Here is a 22946-nt window from a genome sequence, read left to right as displayed (position 1 = left end):
CTGCTGATCCGGAGTGTTGCTGCCAGCCCAGCCCCTGCAGGCTGATCCTTGCTGCCTGCCCAGAGCTGCCTGCCTGCCTTCCTAGGGCTTGGAATCCCACTGGCAGAGCTGGCACGGTGGTGTTCACCAACCTAGCCACCCACACACCAGCACATGGCCTGGATATCTGTGGGACATTCCTGAGTACCACTTGGACCTCCTGTTTCACAGAATTCACAGAATGACTGGGTTGGAACAGACCTTCAAGATCATCGAGTCCAACCCATGCCTTGTCTCAACTAAACCATGGCACCCAGTGCCAATTCCAATCTTTTTTTTAAACACATCCAGGGATGGTGACTCCACCACCTCTCCGGGCAGAAGTTTCTGCTCAGTTTCCTGAGCTGGGCAGTATTTGGTGTCATGTACTGCCCAAAAGCTCAATCAGGACTTGGGATTTATTTTTGTTTTCTCTTGTCAGGCTGATTTGCTGTCTCCTGGGTTGTCCCCATCCCCTCTGCCCAGCTTGAGCTGTTGGCAAAGGGACTGAGGGAGTGGAAGGACTTAGGGGTTGGCTTGATGCACGTTCCACAGCCCAGACCAGTGTCTGTCTCCTGGCTTCTTCCTCACCATGAATGTGAACACTCCCTAGCTTGTCTCAGGTCCTGGTGAGGCTGAGGATGTTTGCTCAGAGATTTTGGGGTGAATAGCAGCTTGTGTGGGTACTTTGAAGGTCCTGAATGGCAAGGGCTCGGGATGGTGGGGGTGGGCAATGGTTCTGGGTGTTAGGGTCACAGTTCGAGCTTCAGTCTACAGATGGAGAGAGCCTGCTGCACTTAGGCTCTCTGTGAAATCACAGCTTCCTTGTGGGCACATTCACATGCTCTAGCATGGCATCCTGCATGCCTGCAGGGGGACATCCTGCCTCACCATGGTTTTCATTATGGGCTGCAGAGAAAACTCTGCTCTGGTGCCTGGAGCACCTCCAGCTTCTCCTTCTGCACTGGCCTCAGGGTCTGCAGGGCTTTTTCCTCTCACATGTTCTCATTTCTTGCTCCCAGCTGCTGTTGGATATTGTTTGTAGCCTTTACCTGAGGCACTGGCACTGATGGTCTCAGCTTGTCCAGTCTGTTCTGCAGCTGTTTGGCACTGGCTGTGCCCTGCAAAGGGCAGCTCCTGGTGAGGGTCTTCTCACAGAGAACTCCCCTGTAGCTCCCCACTGCAAGTGCCAGCAGCTCCCATAGTACTGGGTTTAGAAGTTCATGAAATCATGAATTTGCAGACTGGTTTGGGTTGGAAGGGGCTTAAGGGCTAATCTTTTTCCACCTCCTGCCATGGGCATGGACACCTTCCACTATCCCAGGATGCTCCAAGCTCCATCCAGCTGGGCCCTGGAAACTTCCAGGGATGGGGCAGTCACAGCTGCTCTGGGCACATGTGCCAGGGCCTCAGCACCCTCACTGGGAAGAATTTCTTCCTAATATGTAATCTAAATTTCTCATCTGGGAAGAATTTCTTTCTAATATGTGATCTAAATTTCTCATCTTTTATGGATGGGTGCCGTCCATTCCTCCATCCATCCTTCTGTATCTTTGCCTGTTCTGTCGTACCTGCTGCAAAGTGTTTTATTGGCCAGAGTTGAAAAAAATTCTAGAAAATTAGGAAAGGGTTGAGTCAGCATGTGCTGTTCTTGTTCTTGTTTTCCACAGCTTGAATCAATAAGTTGCAATGTGAAACTCTGAGCTCTGTTTCCAAGAATAGATGTCAGCCTTTGGGAACTGAAGGACTGCACAGAGGTCACTGATGTCCCAAATCTCTTTTGGCAAATGGGACTTCAGCTAGAAAGTCCCTTCATCACAGAGCTGCTCTCCATCCATCCATCCATCCATCCATCCATCCATCCATCCATCCATCCATCCATCCCTCCATCCCTCCATCCATCCATCCCTCTCTATCCATCCATCTCGATCTATCCCCTAGTCTTTGGTGGCACCAGGGATTGTCCTGGTCCACGTCCATGATGTTGCCCAGCCTGGTTGAACCTCCTGGAGTTCCTGTGGATCCACTGCTCCAGGCTGTCCAGGTCCCTTTGGATCCTTTCCCTTTCCCTTTCCCTTTCCCTTTCCCTTTCCCTTTCCCTTTCCCTTTCCCTTTCCCTTTCCCTTTCCCTTTCCCTTTCCCTTTCCCTTTCCCTTTCCCTTTCCCTTTCCCACCACTCAGCTCTGTACCATTCACAAACTTGCTGGGGGTTTGCTTGCTCCACAGCCCGTGTCCTGATGGAAGTATGAACTGGTTTTGGTCCTAGCAGACCCTTGGGGGGCACCTCTTTCTACCAGTTTCCTCTTAGCCATTCACTGCAGCAATTTGGACATGACCACCCCACTGATTCCCTGCCCATCCATGGTGCATTCCTCAAACCCCTCTCTCTGCAATTCCAGTTTCCTCAAGTCCCCCCAGCTTTCCCTCTGGCAAGAGCTCCTCCCCAGTGCCTCCACAGCTCAGAGCAGCAGTGATTCAGCAGCCATGCTGGAGGCTGCCTTGCATCTGCCAGTGTGTGTCTGGTTTCTGTACTGCTTGGAAGCTCCAAGGTCATGGCCAAGCTTCCAGCAGGCAGTGAGGAGCGCAGGAGAGGAGCTGTTCCCATCAGGAGCAACGTGCTTCCCAGTCCTCCAGGGGAAGATTGAACCTGTCAGAGAGCCAGTCCCAGGACAGAACTGCTGTCTGCATGGTCTGGCTGTGGCTGCTGCATCCCTGTGTACTGGGACACACTTGGATAGAGGGAAGGGACCCACAGCTCTGTGTGTGCCTACCACAGCACCAAGCTGCAGCCCCCCCCTCCTTGGCTGGCGTTTCTGTGAGTTCTAGTTCTGGATTTTGATCCTTCAACTAGAGCAGAGTTGTGGGAAAGGGCCCTGAGGTATTTCCAAGTGAATTTAGCAGGCATGTGTAAATAATAGATAGGGGGAGCGACTGAAAAGTGAAATGTCATGGAAAGCTTCTGCCATTCCAATGGGACACTGCTGCTTATGAGCTGGAGATTATTCAGTAGGAGCAGAGAGTCCACCTGATGTGTCACTTGGCTTCTTCCCTGGCATTTTGCTGCTGAATTATCAGTGCCTGGATCCCCTGCCTGTAATCTGTGGGTGCTCACCAGTGTGTGTTGCAGGAGCTGCACCCCAGGGCTGCCCACACCCTGGATACCCCATTGCTTAGTTGGAGCACCCAGCCTGCTGAGGCTGCCCCAAAAGGGATATCCTGGCCTGGGATGGGGCTGGATTCATGGGATGTGGTGATGCTGAGGGATTTTTCTCACACCTGAGACCTTCTACCTAACGTAGCTGGCTCATGGATGCAATTCCTGCATCAGTGCAGTGCTGGGCTGCCCTTTCAGGGACGTGTCATGTTGTTTACATGCTCCAGTTCCTCTCCAGTTGGTGATGATGTGCTGTGTTTGGACCAGTCTCCTCTGGAGACGGTGACATGAGGACATGTGGGCTGGGGAGGTATTACCAAAAATCCTGGCTTGTGACTGAGACAGCAGAGATGGGGTTTGGGCTGATGTTCCAGACTCGGCAGCCTGAACAGGAGATGTTTACAGATGCTGGCTGATAGGCACAAAGAAATCAGTCTGTCACTTCAGTCTGCACTGTTAGTGACAGTGACAGGCCATGGCTTAGGAGGGTCCTTCTCATTCTCCACAACTCCCTGACAGGAGGGTGCAGCCAGGTGGAGACTGGGCTCTGCTCCCACGAAACAAGTGACAGGACAAGAGGAAACAGCCTCAAGGCGCACTGGGGGATATTTAGTTTGGCTATTGAGGAAAATTCCATCATGGAAAGGGTTGTCCAGCCTTGGCCCAGGCTGTGCAGGGCAGTGGTGGAGTTCCCATTCCTGGATGGATTTAACAGATGTGTGGGTGTGGTACTTGTGGACATAGGTTAGTAGTAGTGGCCTTGGCAGTGCTGGGGAATGGTTGGACTTCATCATATAAGAAGGTTTTTCCAGCCTAGTTGTTTCTGTGATTCTATGGTTGGGGAAAGGGGATGAATTATTGATGTTTTGTGCATGATGGCTACGAAAGCTCTGGCTGGGCAACACTAGGGCCAAACACTCTCAAAGGAGAGTGTGGCTTGATAATGGCCCTGTCACTTCCCTTGTGGTGACATGTCTCCTGTGTCCCCAGAGCCCCTTCCTGATCCTGTCTCAGTCCCTGGGGTCTGTCAGAGAGAAATGGTTTTTGAGAGCAGGCAACAAATCTTGAAATTGTTTTTAATGCCAGCGGAGCCTGCTTAATAGGTTTAAGCATCTTATCTCTTAGCACTGTTAATGAGTTCCCAGGCCCCATGGAGGTGGAGCAGAACTGTGTTTTCCTAATCAAGTTACGAGTTTGTTAGCAAAAATGCAAAAAAAGAGTTGCTTTGGATGCAACTGAAAAAAAGTGCTGTCTGGAGAAGGACTGAGCATCATTGCATGGATAACAGGATCAGGGCAAGGCCCAAGAATTGTCCAGTAAAGAAAGTGAAATGCAACTTGAACATGGCCTCTGAGATGTCTGGGGCTCTCTCATAGAAGATTTTTCTTAATCATATGAAGCTTTGAATGGTGGAATTATTTATTGAGTCACTCCATGAATGTGCCCTACTGGTAGAAGACCTCACCCAAGAGTTAATGGATGATTAATTAGCTTTGAGGTAAATAATTAGTCAAGTGGTATAGAATCCAGCAGGTCAGGACTTGGCTTGTGATCTGTAAATACTGATGTGTGTGCAGCTGAAGACCATCTTGTGCAGATATTCTTCATTACCTGCCTCCTACGAAACACTTCCCTGTGCACTTTTAATAAGGAGAGTGATCCATCGTTGTTCTGCTAACTGCCAGGGTGGTCAGGGCTGGAAGTAGCCCTTAGGTAGCAGCACTTCAGATATTGCAGAGAAATTCTTTGTGAGGGCAGTGATGCCCTGGCACAGGTAACCAGAGCAGCTGTGGCTGCTCCACCCCTGGAAGTGCCAAGGCCAGGCTGGGCAGGGCTTGGAGCAGCTTGGGATAGTGGAAGGTATCCCTGCCCATGGCAGGGGGTGGAACAAGATGAGCTTTTATGGTTGCTTGCAATCCAGACCACTCTAGGCCCATGGTTGTATTGATTTCTGAAATGCCCTTGATGCTGTTTTGGTCTGTTTGGTGGACACCATCCCCAGGTCAGCTGTTGAGTGTGTGTGTGCATGCACACAAGGACATTTGTGCCATTTCCCATAACCCAAAGGCTGCTTTTTTGGTTTCCTGTCACCCCCATGGTCCCAGTCTGAACCTGGTAGAAACCTTTTCCTCTTGGGTCTGGTCAAAAGTGGTGGATATCATAGAATCATAATGTCACAGAGTGGTTGGGTTGGAAGGGACCTTAAAAGCTCATCTTGTTCCACCCCTGCCATGGGCAGGGACACCTTCCCCAAGCTGCTCCAAGCCCCATCTGACCTGGTACCAGATTTGAAACTTCTTCCTCTGCCCTTCAAACCGCAGCCATGAAGGGAGCAGCTTCAGGGGAAAGTTATGATGGAAAATAACCAAATCCTGACATGGCCACATACCAGAGTGAGCCTGTGTCAGTTCCAGCCTTTCTCTAGTGCCATGACATGAAACCATCCCTCATTCTGTGCCTGTGGGCAATGGTTTGAATACTGTTTGACTTTATATTGCAGTGTGAAAAGCTTTTGAGTTGTGTCAATATTTCAAAACTTGCAATAATCAGTTGGATATTACAGGTGGACAGGTTGTGTCAAAGGGTTTCCAGTACCAACAATTATTGGTCTTTAGTCTGTTAAATTAAGGGTTGCCTTAAAAGATTGGTAATTCAAAGACTCAGGAGAAGGAGGAGCTTAACCCTAGGTAAAGAACCCCTGGGTTCAAGAAGGAGCTGACCCTGAGGAGTCTCTGGAGCTCTGAGGGTAAGTTGAGGCAGCATAGATGCTTTAGCATTCATCTTGAGCAAAAAAGCAGAGATGAGAAGACAGTGCAGTTTGTACCTGTGGTTACTTCAATTAGTCAGGGGATAGGAACCCACAGGTTTCTCCTAAAAAGTCTCTGGGTTGAAAAAGCAGAGCAGGGCCAGACTGGCTGGAAATGGGTTTTCTGTGCTCCCTTTGCCTTTGGCTTGTTGAACAAGCTGTGAGGCTGCCTGCTCTTCTCGGATGCAGGGAGCTGCTGTTCTCACACTGACAGATGTTCTCTTTGAAGCTTTCTGTTGAAGAAACAAGGCTGAAGTTCCAAAGTTCTCTGTTGGCCAAAGCCCTGGTGAAAAACCACGGCTGGTGTGACCTCCACCAGCCCTTCCCTTTCTTGTATTTTTTAGCCTAGTGAGAAGGTTTTGAGGAGAGGTGGCAGTGTCAAGATTTGAAAGGCTCCTCTTTCCGTGGGAGGAGCAGCAGAGCCAGTCAGATACTGCATCTGCTCTCTGAGGGCAGCAAATCCTCGTCCTTGTGTGCTGGAGAACATTGTCCCCATTGTGCCTCCACCTGGAAGGAGCACCAAGTCTCTGTGTCACTTCTGGTCACCCCACCTAGTGGTTTGTGATGAAATGCAATTCCAACCTCATGCTTGTTTTTGGGACCAGGTCTGTCCTGAGCTCAGAGTCACCTGTAAAAGCACCCTCCTGTGCTGACGGTGGAAGGTGGCTCCTCAGTGCATTGGGCTTAAAAGTTTTGAATCATGATGATAAAACCAGCATGTTCCTGTCTGTGTCACCACTTCCTGATCAGGTTGGGTGTGTGAGAGAGGAGGTGGGATTTTTCTGTACAGGTGTGGGCTTTTAGGAGGATGCAGCTGAGTGACTCATGTGTGTTCAACCCGAGTCAGAAAGTAGGACACGTTTATGCAAGGCATGTTAACATCTCTTAAAAATGCCTGAGCTATAAGAAGTGCCTTATTCTTGGCATCCATCTGGGTTTTTGCAGAGACAGTGCTTAGAGTGGGTAATGGCACCATGTGTGGATTATATATCTCACCATGACCAAAAGGAATCTGGAGCTCCCAATCTGGAAGATAATTCTGTGCTCTTGAGACTACTGCAAGGGCTTTTAATAGCTTCTGGTGCTACAGGAAAGCAGCCTGGTGGGAAAGCAAGTTGGAGAATGTAGGCAGAACATCACCCACATTATTTTCTTCTGAATTTTAAGAAGATCCTGCCTAGTTCCTGCTGTTCCTCTTCTGCAGTGGTGGAGCCACAGCAAATGGAGCTGCTCTCAAGATTTAGCTGGGGAAGGATGTGTAAAATCTGCTCTTAATTGAAAAGAAAATGAAGTGACATTTTGACCCTCTGTCTTGTTCTTTTTTGTTTGCCCTGTTGTTCAGTTTTACATGAAAAAAAAAAATGCTGATAAAAGGGCTTGTCAGTGTTTGCCATTGTAGCTCCATTTCCAGGGTGTACCAGGTCTGAGCAGGGTGCTGGACACAGCCCCAAGGCCCTGGGGAGCTTCTGCTCTCTCACTAGAGAAGCTCTGAGCTGCTTTTTCCAGCAGCCCAAAGTCATTAATTGTGCTGATGACGGGCTTCCCCTTGGGACCAGCCTCTGAACCCACCACTGGTGGGAAGGTGGTCATTGATATGGATGGAGCAGCTGGGAATTATGTCCCATCAGCTGTGAGCAGCAGAAAAATGGGAAAAAATGCATAATTTTCTGATTGAAGTAATTTGTCATGTGAAAAATCCAAATTCTTGTGATGTAAACAGGCTTTTCAGAGCCCCTTGTGGGGTGTTCTTGCAGTCAGCTGCTCTGGTACCTCAGCTGTGAGGAATTCTGCTGCTGCCTTGCTCCATCACTAGCAGGAGGACCATGATCCCCTGGCATTGATATTCCTATTTCCAATTTCAAATGCAGTAGGAGACCAGCTTGAGGTCCCTGAAGGCACCAGGTTCTGAACTGTCCAGGTTTGTCTCAAGCACGACCTGGAGTTTTATGCAGCAGTTAGGGCTTGGTGGGACCTGGGACTTGGAAAACTTCCCTTCCTTGTGTGTGCCTGGGCCTCCTGATTAACACTGCAGGATGAATGTAAATTGAAAATCCCTTCCTGCCTTGCATAGAGGTGAAATTGTCCCCAGCAGGGCTGAAGCAGGACAGCCCCACACTGCCTGCCCCTCTGCCCTGAGCTGTTATGGGCTCAGTTCCTGCTGGTGAGATGTGCTCTCTGACCTGGTCCTGCACAGGGAAATGTGGAGGGATCCAAGGACTGGAGCCCTTCTGCTCTGGAGACAGGCTGAGAGAGCTGGGGGTGTTCAGTCTGTAGAAGAAAAGGCTCTGGGGAGAGCCTAGAGCCTCTTCCAGCCTAAAGGGGACTTAAAAAAAGAGGGAGAGTGAGTTTTTACATGCAAAGAGTGACAGAACAAGGGAGAACAGTTTTAATCTAAAAGAGGGGAGGTTAGATTATATATTAAGAAGAAATTCTTACCTGTGAGGGAGGTGAGGCCCTGGCACAGGTTGCCCAGGGGAGCTGTGGCTGCCCCATCTCTGGAATTGTCCAAGGCCAGGTTGGATGGAGCACCCTGGCATAGCAGGAGGTATCCCTGCCCTTGACAGTGGGTTGGGCTGGATCACCTTTGAAGGTCTCTCCCAACCCAAACCATTCCATGATTTTGTGATTCTCTGCAGTGCTGTGCAGGCTCCTGGTGCTCTGCTGAGCTGCTCCTGCTCTGGCACAGGCTCAGCCTCTGCCTGTCCAAGCTGGGATGTGCAGATCCTGCTGTGTCTGGAGATGATGGAAGGAGGCTGGCAGGTCAGGTTTCCCTGTGTGTGGGTGGTTCCATGTCCTCCTCCAGGACAGCTCTGTGGAGTTTCCAACTCCCCAGGCTGGGGTAGGCTTCCAGCCTTCACTCAAGCAGCCTGTGTGGCCAGTGTAGGGCAGTGGGCTCCACGACATGGCTGGTGATGCTGCTGTGTGCATTGTTTGGGAGCCTTCTCCTCCTGCATCCCCACTGCCTCCTCCTTCCTCTGGCTGCCTGTGTCAGAGCTCTGCCCTTGGCAGAGACCAAAATAGCTCCCACAGAGCTGCTGAAATGTCAGGATGGAGCAGGCAGAGCTGGGCCACAGTGCTGAGAAACTGCTGCTGTGTGCAGTGGGACCAGTGCCCAGGGAGATGTGGCCCCTTGTTAAGTGTCACCAGAGCTAGCCCTGGGGAAGCAGTGGGTAAAATCTGCTGCAGAGCTGTCACCCTTGCTTGCCAGCAATCTCCTGCTGACCAGCCTCTCACTTGGGTCAGTCTGGGGAAAGCACTGGTGCTGGAGAAGGGTCTTGGCCTTTATCTCTCTGTGTTGTTGGGGGGTTTGGGGGCTTCATCTGTCACATGGAATCTTCTACAGCATAAGGGCAGAAGTTCCCACCTTACCTTGACAGGTGGGAGATACTGAAACAACTAGGAAGAGCTTTGGAACGAGCTATTCAATCCTTGCAGTTTGCTAATATGTAATAATTAATGGTAAGAGGAAATGTACTTGTCCCTAGTGGGATGCTGGTTGTGCCAGAGGGAAACAGTTTTGTGGCCAGTGTGTGTGTATGTGTGAAATCCTGCTGAAAGGCAGCACAGCCTGAGCTCTTACTGCTTGATATGGTGTCTTCAGTGTGAAAGGCTGGGATATTCTTCACAAAAACTTGATGGAGATTCACCTTCTCAGAGCCATCTGGCCACAGCAGCAGCTCTGCTCCAGTGTTGGACTTTTACTCCTTGATGTTTTTTCTGTTTATTCTTGGTTGCTCCTTGGTCCTTATGGTGTGTCTGGGGGAGGAGATCAAGAGCATCCTGTGGTGCAGGACATGGACAGGCAGGCAATTCAGAGAGAAAGGCCACTGGTGGGTGGGGGATGGCTGGAATTCCCAACCAGGCAATGCTGGTGGTCCAGGACCACAGTGTTGCCCCAGGATTGACCCCCACAGTGGGACTCTTACATAATTTTGTTCTTATCCCACCCTGAATCTTTAATCATCTGGTCCCTGTGTCCAGCTTGGTAGCATGGGTGAGATATACCCACATGTGCCTGGCTACTACATCCTGCCATGAGACCAGAGACACTCTCCTTCGTGATTTTCCTTCCCTGCACACCTTGCTTGGAGGCACTGCAAATGTGGGAAAGGATAACTTACAAAAAGGAGGTTGTTTAGGAAAGCCTCTCTCTCCTGGGGGATGCTGAGGAGGACCAGGATACACTGTGTGTGGTGTACAGAATACCCTGGCTACAGCCAAATATGGTTGGAAGATACCCCAGTGCAAATTTCCCCAAGAATTCCCCCCAGAGAATACAAATCCTGTTCTCTAAAAGGTGGAAATACCACCCTGCAGAGTGAAGGACATCCCTTCCTGCAAACTGGGCAAGGGGAGGAGGAGGAGGAGCTGCTGTGATTGTGTTGGGGTTGCTGATGTCTGGGGGGTAGAATCATGGATTCATTATAGTTGGAAAAGACTTCCAAAGTGATTAAGTTCTAGCATTCCCCCAGCACTGCCAAGGCCCACCACAGACCCGTGTCCCCAAGTGCTACATCCACATGTGTGGTAAACCCATCCAGGGACAGTGGCACCATCACTGTCCTGGGTTGACAGGCCTTTTATGAACAAATACTCCCCCATATCCAACCTAAATCTCCCCTGGCACAACTTAAGGCCATTTCCTCTTGTCCTTCCCTTGTTCCCTGAGAGCTGAGCCTGATCCTCACCCGGCTCTACCCTCCTGTCAGGGAGTTGTAGAAAGCAAGAAGGTCCCTCCTGAACCTCCTTTTCTCCAGTCTGAGCCCCTCCAGCTCTCTGAACCTCTCCTGTGCTCCAGACCCTTCCCCAGCTCTTTAATGTCTTTATTGTTGTGAAGCCTAAAACTGAACCCAGGATTGGAGGGAATGGGGAAGGCAAATCCTGGCAAAGGAAGGAACCGGGAGAATGAATTGGCAGAGGAGAGTGAATTCCATAATGTGAAGATGGAGCCGTAATTAAAGTAATTAAAGCAGACAGACAGCAAGAGGATAAGAGGGGGGAGCAGGGATGTGGGGCTGGGAAGAGAGTGGGAGAGAAGGTGCCGAGGGGGAAGCATGGGGAACACCAGGAGACAGCACACAAAAATATTGCCTGTGCAAGCCTTGGGCAGGGCGAGCGAGTCCTTGGCAGTTGTTCTGTGCAGTGCCAGACCTGCATCCATCCTGTTTCCCCCCTCCTCCTGCAGGAAGTCGTAGCATCTCTGTTATTTTCTGTTCATTCCAGTGGTGTGATCTCATCCTTCTTGTTAAAGACGCGTTTGGGTTTAATCCCACACGCCTCCCTCGCTGCCAGAGGTCACCTGCCCTGCTGAGGGAGCGAGGGACACGGTGGGAAAAAGGGGGCGGCCAGAAGGGAGGAAGGCAAGGCTCGGTGGTGCAGTTGCTTTTGGGATTCCCTGCTCCCTCCTCCTCCTGCAGTGGATTGCTGAGTGCCGGGGCAGGGCAGCTGCTGACAGAGCAGTGACGCTGCTGCTGACGGCTCGGGGAGCGGGACGTGCCGGGGCGCACGTCGGCAGCGCCGGCCGCAGCCCTCACGGCCTCCGAGCGCGGGCAGCCCTGGCGCGGGGCTCCGTGCACAGAGTCCGTGGCACAGGGCACAGGGCTCCCATGGCACACGGCTCCTGTGGCACAGGGCTCCCAGCTCCCATGGCTCACAGCTCCCAGTGCTTGTGGCTCCCATGGCACACAGTTCCCACAGCACACAGCTCCCACAGCGTGCAGCTCCCCTGGCGCAGGGCTCCCATGGCATACATCTCCCATGGCACACGGTTCCTCTGGCACACAGCTCCCACAGCACACAACTTCCATGGCACAGGGCTCCCGTGGCACACATCCCTTGGCACACGGCTCCTGTGGCACAGGGCTCACAGCTTCCATGGCACAGAGATTCCTTGCCACAGGGCTCCCGTGGCACAGAGATTCCATGGCACACAGCTCCCACAGCGCATGGCTTCTGCAGTTCCCACAGCACACAAACTCCTACAGCACACAGCTCCCAAAACACCCATTTCCCATGGCACATAGCTCCTCTGGCACACAGCTCCAAAAACACACATTTCCCATGGCACACAGCTCCCACAGCACACAGCTCCCACAGCACACAGCTCCCACGGCACAGATTTCCCACAGCACACAGCTCCCATGGCACACAGCTCCCATGGCACAGATTTCCCATGGCACACAGCTCCCACAGTGTGCAGCTCCCATGGCACACATTTCCCATGGCACATAGCTCCTCTGGCACGCAGCTCCCAAAACACACATTTCCCATGGCACATAGCTCCTCTGGCACGCAGCTCCCAAAACACACATTTCCCATGGCACATAGCTCCTCTGGCACACAGCTCCCACAGCACACAGCTCCCACAATGTGCAGCTCCCAGGGCACACAGCTCCTGTGGCACACAGCTCCCACGGCACACAGCTCCCATGGCCCTCAGACCCCAAGCAGCACCTGGAGAGTGCAGGGTCCATGGGTGGGGAGGTTCTGTGTGCTGGGGGGACTGGTCAGAGGCTGCCATTTGTTCAGCCTGCTGGTGAAGGGAAGTCCCCAGCCAGTGGCAGGTGTGTTCCCCTGCTCCATAGCTGCATCAGGAACAGGTTGTTTCTGGTTTTGGTAAGTGAACAAGCAAAAGATAGAGGCAGTGAGTCAGCCTTGGGACGGGGCTCATGGAAGAGGGCCCAGCACATGTAACTCACATGCAGCTCGGAGCTGGCTCACTCCTGTGTTTGGAGGCGTGTATGCATGTGGGGATGGATGGCTCAAACCCTGCCTTGCTGCTGTCGTTGCCTGCAAAACATTTTGGGCTGAAGATAAGGAGGAAATGTTGTACCATGAGGGTGGTGAGGCCCTGACACAAATTTCCCAGAGCAGCTGTGGCTTCCCCATCTTTGGAAATGCTCAAGGCCAAGTTGGAAGGGGCTTAGAGCAACCTGAAATAGGGGAAGGTGTCCATTGCAGAGGATTGCAATGAGATGAGCTTTAAGGTCCCTTCCAATCCAAACCACCCTGCAAGTCCATGGCTGTATGAAAAGATCCTTGAACAAGTACCCAGCACTGTGAGGTGGAGTTTTTTTCTTCCTTTTTGACTTTTTTCTAAGAATGAGCCATTTGGATCTCTCAAATTTACAGGGCAACCTGTGGGTTATACCTTCCTTCCAACTTGGAATTTTGGGCTGTCCCATTTCCTTGAGTTAGTGGAGTCTGCAGAAGCTGTCAGACAACCACTGTGCAGGGATGATGGCTGCAGGTGACAGTGGCTGCAGGATGTCCTTAAAGCCCTTCCTATCTACTGTGACCTGCCTGTGTGTTGTCCTTACTGGGACATGACAATTTGAATGAAATAACACAGTTCTCTGCATTTCAGTCAGTGTTTAAAAATATAAATAATGCTTTTTTTTTTTTAAGGAAAAAAATCTGGATTTGGAAGGTTCAGGTGTCTGCATTCTTTGTGGGTGCATTTTCGGTTTTTATTTCACACTTGCTGCTTTGGGTACCAACTGCAGCATCTCAAGTGTGCTCCCAGCTGAAGCTCTGGGAGGTGGGACTCCTTATGGTCAGTTTTTTCTGCCAGTGCTATAAAAAGTTTTCAGCCAGAGGTAATACTTGCTCTTTATCATGGAAATGTGCAACTCTAAAAATAACCTTTCCACAATTCCCCAGCTGGCTTCCTTTCTGCACAAAGCCCCGTGTCTTTCTGTCCAAATGGGCTCACTGAGTGTCACCTTGTGCAGGGGTGAAGGACTTTCCTCCCTCCTGAGTCCCTCCATCAGGCCCTCCTTCTCCCCCATCATTTGGGGTGCTCAATCAGAGGGTTCCTCATGGGCACAGACTCACTGTCCCATCTGGAACAGTTTCATGCAGCATTTGGGCTGTGTCTGGGTTTGGAAAGAGCTGTGGTGTGTCCTAGGAGCTGGGGGGGGATGGCTAAAGTGCCTTAGGATACTGAAGTAGGGGAATAAAGTTGCCAAAAGCAGGAGAGCCTCATGGAGTTGAACTGGGTCAAAAGCAAGGCCCTGCATTTGGGTCAGGGCAATCCCCAGTGCCAGAGCAGACTGGGGGATGGATGGGTGGATGGATGGATGATGGATGACGGATGGATGGATGGATGGATGGATGGATGGATGGATGGATGGGTGGATGGATGGATGGATGGATGGATGGATGGATGATGGATGGATGGATGGATGGATGGATGGATGGATGGGTGGATGGATGGATCAATGCAGAAAAGAACTGGAGGATTCTGGGGAGTCACAAATAGGACTTGACCTAGCCATGGGCACTGGCAGCCCAGGAAGCCAAATGTCTCCTGGGTTCACCCTCAGCACTGTGGGCAGCAGGGGAGGGATGTTCCCCCTCTGCTCTCCTGAGACCCCTCTGGAGCTGCCTCCAGCTCTGGGGTTCCAGCACAGGACAATGGTGTTGAACTGAGGGTGGAATCAGATTGGACATGGGGAAAATGTCAGACCAAGAGGGGCTAGCACAGGGTGCCCAGAGAAGCTGTGGTTTCCCCATCCCTGGAAGTGTTTAAGGCCAGATTGGACCAGGCCTGGAGCAACCTGGTCTAGTGGAAGGTGTCCCTGCCCATGGCAGTACTGGATGATCTTTGAAGGTCACTTCCAACACAAACCACCCTGTGAGTCCATGATCCTGTGATTAAAGCTTGGGACAAAAAGAAGTTATTTAATTGCTCCAGACATCTCTGTTTACGAGACCTGTTAAAAGCCTACAGAATTGCAATTACTGTCTGTGATCCCAAATTCAGCCTAGCTTGTTTTCCCCAGACCTGGAAGAAAGATTTGTTTGGATGAAGTGTGAAATATCTTTGTCACAGCCTGGGAGAAGCACCCTTAGAGGGCAGGTCCCAGTAGCAGGGACACTAAATCATCTGGATGGTCCTGTCTTGCTCCTTGATATCAAGTGCTCACAGAATGAATTTAAAGCACTTTATCCTCCCTGCATACCTCAGTGTTTCTTACCACTTCTTTGTACCTCCTACTCTTGGAGTTTCACTTGCCATGGATTTACATTGGCCTGTGTTCTCCCATGTGTGGTGAGGAGGAGAATATTTTCCCACCTTCTCCCAGTGTCACAGAAACTGGAGCTGGGAGTCACAGGGAGCCAGAAAACCCACCTAGCAGTGTCCTGAAGGACAAGCTGAAGTTTTCTTTAGATGCCTAAAGAAGAGCAAAACCTCTCATCCATTTTGGTGCATTAGTTAAGGAAAATGGGAGAATAATGCAGAAAGAACACAAACATATGGGAAACACTTCCCTTTTTTTGGGAAATACATGATGTATCTTATGCTGAATAAATTCCAACATTCCAGCAGTAAATCAGTTTGTTGCTAAACAGTTGATACCAAAATTAGACACTGCTGGATTCAGTCTGCCTGAAGGTATTGATTGGGAACTTTTCCAGAAGCTGAGTAAGATGGTGCCTTTGCCATTAGTGTTGATTTCCAATAATTTCTGGCATACCTAGTGGGCACTGGGAGTTTGGGAGGTAGAAGAGCATCGATTCTAAAGAGAGAGGGAATGAGCTGGGTAATTATTGACTGATTAAACTGCCCTTGCTTCAGAGTAAAATAATGGAGTATTCAAAGTGGAATTTGATCAGGAGAACTAAAGAAGGTAAGACAATTACTGCAGTCAGTTTTATAAAAATAGAGCTGAGGAGCTTTAGTTGGTACCTGTGCCCTCAGGGTCTGTGGGAGGGCTGGGGCAGCTTTGGTCCATGGGAACTCCAGCACTCCAGCTCAAGTGCCCTGTGTCCCTCCTGGAGCTGCCAAGGTTTGTGTGTGGCTCCAGGCAGAATGGGAGCAGGCAGTGGAGGGGCTGGTTTCTCCAGTGCTGCCCTGGAGCTGACAGGATGAATGGAAGGGCTTGGAGGAGAGCCACAGGGAAGACAGAAGGCAGCCATGGACAGGGAAGCAGTGTTTGCTCATCAGCCAGCTAATTGCTCCAGGAGAGCAACTCTGGGGATGGTGCTGCAGGACTGAGAAGCTCTGACAGATGCAGCAGGTGGGAGCAGCCATCCACAGCCCTTTTCTTGCATGAATTTTGCTGTCTTAATTGGGTGCTCCTCATGAAGGTGGGGTGAGTCCCAGGGGTGCAGCCACCTGCCCTCTCCCCCACAGCTCTTGCTGGATCCTGTGCTTCCATCAGGGCTTCCATCAGATCTGTTGCCTGCTTTTAATTAAAAAATCTCCCAAACTCCCCCTGCTCTGAGCTGTTTCCTGCCAGCTCTGTGACCTCCTGCTTTCCCAACAGCCGCTCCAGTGGAGCTGGAAGCTGGAAGGGAAGGTGTGGGATGTGTTGGGCTGAGGATGCAGGAGATGAGCTGTGGGCCTGGGTTTGCTGCTGAGTCTGAGGCAGGAGGCTCCATGAGCTCTCTGCAGGCAGCATGAGCAGCCAATTTTGGGAGCCATGTTGTTACAGGAGTTGGGTTCAAGTTCATTTCAGTGTACAGGCATTAATTATATAATTTACAGATGACTCTCCTTCATCCCTCACCGTTTACAAACTGGTGTTTTAGTGTTAATTGGGGAAAAAAATGAGATCCAACTTTCTCTGAAAACAGAAACCAGAGGAAGGCACTGCACTGGCTCTGCTCTGCCACCCTTGCATGGGGTTGTCACCAAACCAAGGTCCTTTGGTGTGAGCACTGTGATTCCCTTATTTGAGCTGTTGAGTTATAAACAGCCAGCAAGAAGAAGCTGTTGGTACCAGCAGTGTTGGTACCAGGGCAGGCACCATCCATCTGTGCTGGGCACTAATCCTGTGTCCAGTCCTGGGCCTCTCACTGCAACAAAGACATCGAGGGGCTGCAGTGTGTCCAGAGAAGGGAATGGAGCTGGGGGAAGGTCTGGAGCACCAGGAACAGCTGAGGGAGCTCTGTCTGGAGAAAAGGAGGCTCAGGGAGGACCTTCTCACTCCCCACAACTCCCTAACAGGGGGGTCAAGCTCAGCTACCAGGGAACAAGGGCTAAGGCAAGAGAAAACAGCCTCAAGTTGTGCCAGGAGAGGTTTAGATTGGATATTAGGAAATATCTTCACTGAAAGAGTTAAATCTTATCACAGAACTGTGGTGGAGTCATCATCCCTGGAGGTGTTCAGTGAGCAACTGGATGTGTGGTGCTGTGGTTTAGTGGGCATGGTAAAACCATTTGGTCAAAGGTTGGTCTTGATGATCTTGAATGTCCTTCTCAACCTTGATGATTCAGTGACTCTGTGGTTAACACATAGCACAGCTCTCCTTTCATCCTGAGATTGGCCTCCTGTGGGAACTTTCCAGCTCTGAGGCCAGTTTGGAGCAGCAGGAACAGTCAGAGGAAGATGGCCACAGAATGAGAACATCCTGAAGGTGTTCAGGATATCAGGATAGCTGTCTCAGGAGGAGGCTGTGGAAGGGCTGAGCTGGGCTTGGTACACAAGGATGGCCATGGCCACTCTGGTGTTACAAGCCCAGTTATTGGTGGAAAGCCCCCAGTGTCCAGCCTGTGGCCTCAGACTGTCCTTCTCAGTGACTTGACTGGCCTGGCTGCCTGTGGGGATCATGCTGAGAGTCCAGAGTTTGGGAAACAGGATCCATCACCATTGGTATCAAATGCTGTTATACAAATACAATTTCACTGATGGGGCCAGCTTTTGATATCCTATGACTATGTTATAGGAACTCAGTTAAATGTCCCCTCCATGGAAGTGTCCAAAACCAGGTTGGACAGGGTTTGGAGCAACCTGGCCTAGCTGAAGGTATCCCTGCCCATGGCAGGTTGTTGGAATGATCTTCAAGGTGCTTTCCAACCTTGTGACTCTAGGATTCTGTGATCTCACCTGCTTCCTTTTTAATGATGTAAAAAGTCAAAAGCTACAATTTAATCTCTTCTGGATCACCCAGAACACAGCCAGGTGGATGAATGAGGGGTGTTTCAGGGTGTACCTTTCATCCCATGAGCTTTTCCGGCCCTTCCGTGCATCATCTCTGTTCTGCTTCTGTGTTAAAGTCTGGGCATTTTGCACTGACCTTCAGCCTTGGCAGTGTCTCTCCTTGCTGCACCTTGCACAGGATTTGTTCCTGGCATGCAGGAAGTTAAAAATCCCAGGGCTTCTGGTCCTTCCTGGCAGTACTGTTCATCTCCCATGCCCTGCTCCTGGCAAAGGCAGATGGATGGCCTTGCCATCTCCTGTTTCTGCAGCTTGGCAGGCAGCTGAAGCTCCTTGTGTTGCTCCTGCATGGATGGGACAGGCCTGGCTCTGCTTGGAGCAGGCCTTGAGCAGTTCTCTCCTGTCTCCCTCTGCCTTTTCCCCATTCTGTCATACCTGCTGCAAATGGTTGTGTTAGTCAGAGTTGAAAAAAATTCTAGAAAATTAGGAAAGGGTTGAGTCAGCATCTGCTGTTCTTGTTCTTGTTTTCCACAGCTTGAATCAATAAGTTGCAATGTGAAACTCTGAGCTCTGTTTCCAAGAATAGATGTCAGCCTTTGGGAACTGAAGGACTGCACAGAGGTCACTGATGTCCCAAATCTCTTTTGGCAAATGGGACTTCAGCTAGAAAGTCCCTTCACCACAGAGCTGCTCTCCATCCATCCATCCATCCATCCATCCATCCATCCATCCATCCATCCCTCCATCCATCCATCCATCCCTCCATCCATCCATCCCTCCATCCATCATCCATCCATCCATCCATCCATCCATCCATCCATCCATCCATCCATTATCCCTCCATCCATCTCCCAGTCTGTGCCGGTACTGGGATTGCCCTGACCCAGGTTCAGGCCCTTTCTAGCCAATCTCATCACTAGTACCTTGTAAAACAGATTTCATTTGTGTTGCTTTGAGGCCATGAAACACTGTGGAAGATGTTTCTGCCAACTCCCTAAAGCTCCTAGGAAGGATTCCTTATTATTTGTTCCCAGAGACCAGATGATCCCTGTGGGGCTTTCAGGTCTGTGCTTCGTCTTTGCATTCACCTTTAAAAAATACCCAACATTCCATAAATGAAAGTTCCTAGACAAACAAGAACCTTTTTTTTTTTTTTTAAATTTCCTTCAAAGAACTGTTCCCAGGACCTTGTGTCATTTTTTATTGAAAGAGCTAAATCTTTGCCAAAAGATCCTTCCAGCTTTGCCAGGTAACTCAGCTGGGAATTAGCTCAAAATTGCACTTTTCTTGATGATTTTGGTTGGTTATTGTCAGTAAAGACTTGAAGGTTGCCGAGGTGAAGTTTCTTAGTCCCAGCAAAGAGTCAAGGGCTGAGCACCTAAGCAGAGTCACTGTCACCATGATGTCCAGAAAGATATTGTGACAGTTCCTGTGAAGGGTGGAGGTCTGTGCCTGCCTGCTCCTGTCTGCTTTTGCCTTCCTTCTCCTGCCTGCTCCTGTCTGCTTTTGCCTTCCTGCTCCTGCCTGCCATCTCCTGCCTGCCTGCAGTGTTACCAGCCTGGGCTGAGTGTCTGCTCTCTGTCAGACAGGGGCCTCATTAGCTGTTGGCAGAGGGAGGAGAAAGAGTTTGTGCCCCTGCCTGCACCCTGCACTGCCTGGGCTCCCTCCCAGGCAGGTCACAGCAGCCCTGGGACTTCTCAGGGGTGTAAGACTCGACCTTGGACCAAAGGTTCCTCTCTCCCAGCAGAGACTGGGAGATGTAGCCATGGGGATGGACATCTCTGCTCTCTCTGTGCTCAGTGGGAATGGAGCAGACATCCTGGGTGAGCTATAGGATGTGGGGAGCTCGACTCATCCTCTGAAACATCCCATCTGCCCCCTCAGTGCCACCTTGGCATGAGGGGATGCTGGCCATAGCACAGCAGTGTTGTGGTACTCAGCTTCCCGTGGCTGCATGTCACTCTCTGGGAATGGTTAAATAGATCTGAGTGAGTCACTTAAACAGACAGCGTGGATGTGAAAATAATTGTCTGGGCAGCCTGTGCCTGCCAGGCCGCCAAGTAATCCTCACACGGCCTGTGACTCAAATCAAGCCAGAAGGAGTGTTCTTCATGCTGCTCAGTTGGAAATATTTTGAGGGAAGGCATCCAGCCCTGTTCCCTGTCCCCTCCTTCCATCAGTGTGGTCCTGTGGCCCTTGCTGGCTCCCTGAGTGGCCAGCATGGGCCCGTGCTCAGCACTTGTCCTGTGTGTCAGCAGCAGCAGCTTCATGGCAGTGTGTCACACAGTCATCATGGACCTTAAAAACCATCTCATATCTCATATCTCATATCTCATATCTCATATCTCATATCTCATATCTCATATCTCATATCTCATATCTCATATCTATCTCATATCTCATATCTCATCTTATCCCACGTCATCCCATCCCATCTCATCCCCCCACCATGGGCAGGGACACCTTCCACTAGACCAAGTTGGTCAAGCCCTGTCCAACCTGGCCTTGGACACTTCCAGGGATGGGGCAGCCACAGCTGCTCTGGGCACCTGTGCCAAAGCATCCATCCCTGCCCTCTGGCAGTGGGAGCCATTCCCTGTGTCCTGTCCCTCCATCCCCTGTCACCAGTCCCTCTCCAGCTCTCCTGGAGCCCCTTCAGGCCCTGCAAGGGGCTCTGAGGTCTACCCCGAGCCTTCTTCTCTCCAGGTGAGTACCCCCAGCTCTCCCATCCTGGCTCCAGAGCAGAGGGGCTCCAGCCCTTGGAGCATCTCTGTGGCCTTCTCTGCACTTGCTCCAGTAGCTCCACATCCTTCCTAGGCTGGGGTCTCCAGAGCTGGAAGCAAGTCTGCAGCTGAGGTCCCACAAGAGCAGAATAGAGAGGGGGATCCCTCAGCCCGAGCTGACAGGGAGAAGGGAAGGACATGGCAGTGAGTTATGTGAAATTGTTCAATAGAATTGAAGGTGGGTATGGGTGGGAAGGGACCTTGGAGGCCCTTGGCCTGTCCCCTCCAGCAGGTCCAGAGCTCAGCCTTTCACCCACCCTTGTGCTGAATGTCCATAAGGACAGAGATCCCACAGCCTCTCTGCATCTGGAATCTGACCACCATCATGGATCCTTTTCTTCTTAATACCTAATTTGCATTTTGCTTGTCCAGGCTTGGTCAAGCACCGCTTGTCCTCTTCCTGTGCACCTCCAAGCTTCAGTAGGAAGCTGAATGTCACCTCCAAGGAGCAGCAGAACACCTGGCCCCAGCTTCTCTCCACCCTCCTGCACGGTGGTCTCAGACCACAGTAGGAGCCCCCTTGGCTTTCCTCTTTCCAGGCCATGACAGCCTGTTGTCTCCAGTACTCCTGGGTCTTGTCTGCCTACCCAGCCTGGATGGCTGCAGGGAGTTACTCAGCCCAGGCTGGTTTATTTCTTTATTATGAACTATTTATTAATTCCTTATTATTGCAATTATTAATTTCTTACTATAACAGTTTCTTATTTTTATTGTTTTCCTATTATTGCAAATTATTTCCAGAAATTTCTTTATATTACATTTTTGTTATTATTTCTTTATTTCTTATTACTACAAGGGGTTTTTTTAAGAATGGGGAAAAAAAAATTAGTCAAATAAGAACTTAAACTGAAAATGTCCTATTCCTTCCACTGCATTTGTGCCCATTCTCCAGCAAATATCCTGGGGTGAAGGACTTCACAGATGTGTTCCTTCTCTCCTTTTCCCAGTAGTGCTGAAGCTTGTAGCTCAGGGATGGGAATTTGTACAGCCTCCAGAATAATAGGACCTTCCCCCAAAACATTCCCATCATCAGGATTTTCTAATTATGCCTGTGACTGGCAGCTGGCATCAGAACCATTGACATGAGTCAGTCAATATGCCTCAGCTCTATTCAACAAGGTTTTATTTAATTAAGTCTTGATCTCATCAAAATCAAGAGGGAGCATTGGGGTGGCAGCAGGGAGAGCTGCGCTGGCAGACCACAGTTGGGTCCCAGCTCTCTGGGCTTGGGGCTGTGCCCCTGCTCCAGCCCTGCTGCTGTGCACAGGGGCTCTGGCAGTTCCTGAGGCACAGACTGGTGAGGGGCACATCTGAAAATCCTGGCTTCTTTCAGGACATGCTGGTTTCTGAGAGAGGAACCTGTATGTGATCACAGAGCCACAGGATGGTTTGGGTTTGAAGGGAATTTGGAAAGTTCCACTGTCCCAGGTTACTCCAAGCCCCATCCAGCCTGGCCTTGGGCTCTTCCTGGGATGGGACAGCCACAGCTGCTCTGGGCAAGCTGTGCCAGGGCCTCACCAACCTCATGGTTTGATATTTCCTCCCCATGTCTAACCTGACCTCATTCTTGTTCAATTTAACAGCTGTGTTGGGGCCCCAGAGCTGGGAGCAGCTGGAGGTGTCAGGAATGTGGGGAGAGTCCAGCAAGGATCATGGGGTGGTGGCAGTGGTTCCAGTCTGGACTGTGGGAGTGCTCCCAGTCTGGGGGTGGAAGTGTTCCCTGTCTGGATGTGGGAGCACTCCTGGTCTGGGCATTGGGAGTGTTTTCAGTCAGGGGTTGGAAACCCTTCCAGTTAGGGGTTTGAAGTGCTCACAGCTCTGTTCTCTACACTCTGCAGGATGGCAGATTTTAGTGGTGTGCAGCACATCCATGTTTGCTCTTTGCTCTCTCCCCAGAAACGAAAGAGGAGCTGGAGGAGCTGATGTCTGACATCAAGAAGACGGCGAACAAAGTGCGCTCCAAGCTAAAGAGTGAGTGTTGGCCTGTGGTGGGGCTCTGCCTGGGGCACTCTTGTCCCAGGCTGGAAATACTCCCAGGGATGAGCATCACCTTCCCTCTCTGCTGTACCCTCCAGATGCTTTTATCTGCCCTTTGTGAATTTGCACCCTTGTGCCCTGTTCCCAGAATGGAATTGAGGGAATGGGGCCAGGAGCAGCTGGTGGGCTCTGAGTTTGTGCCAGGGGTTGGAGACTGGGCAAACCCCCAGCTTGGCCAAAGGTTCTCTTCAGGTCTGGGTGAGTGAACAGGTACTGCTGTGGGATGTGGTGCAGGATGTGACCTTCTATTTTTCCACTAT

General features: G+C 50.8%; 1 protein-coding gene across 2 annotated transcripts in view; it reads left to right on the top strand.

Annotated features, from left to right (window-relative positions):
* The window catches only part of STX1A (syntaxin 1A), a 69671-nt gene that overhangs the window by 28842 nt on the left and 17883 nt on the right, over positions 1-22946 (top strand). For both annotated transcript variants that reach the window (XR_014949587.1, XM_085557583.1), the window contains exon 4: positions 22546-22620. Coding sequence is in view for 1 of the 2 variants with exons in the window: in XM_085557583.1 (XP_085413709.1) it covers positions 22546-22620 (75 nt within the window). In the remaining variant the exon portion in view is untranslated. The remainder of the gene's footprint in view (positions 1-22545; positions 22621-22946) is intronic.

The sequence above is a fragment of the Lonchura striata genome, chromosome 19 (genome assembly GCF_050655825.1).
Source record: "Lonchura striata isolate lonStrDom1 chromosome 19, ASM5065582v1, whole genome shotgun sequence".
NCBI classification, from domain to species: Eukaryota; Metazoa; Chordata; class Aves; order Passeriformes; family Estrildidae; genus Lonchura; species Lonchura striata.
The sequence above is the reverse complement of the archived record's forward strand: the minus strand, read 5'-3'. Positions and strand labels throughout refer to the sequence as shown.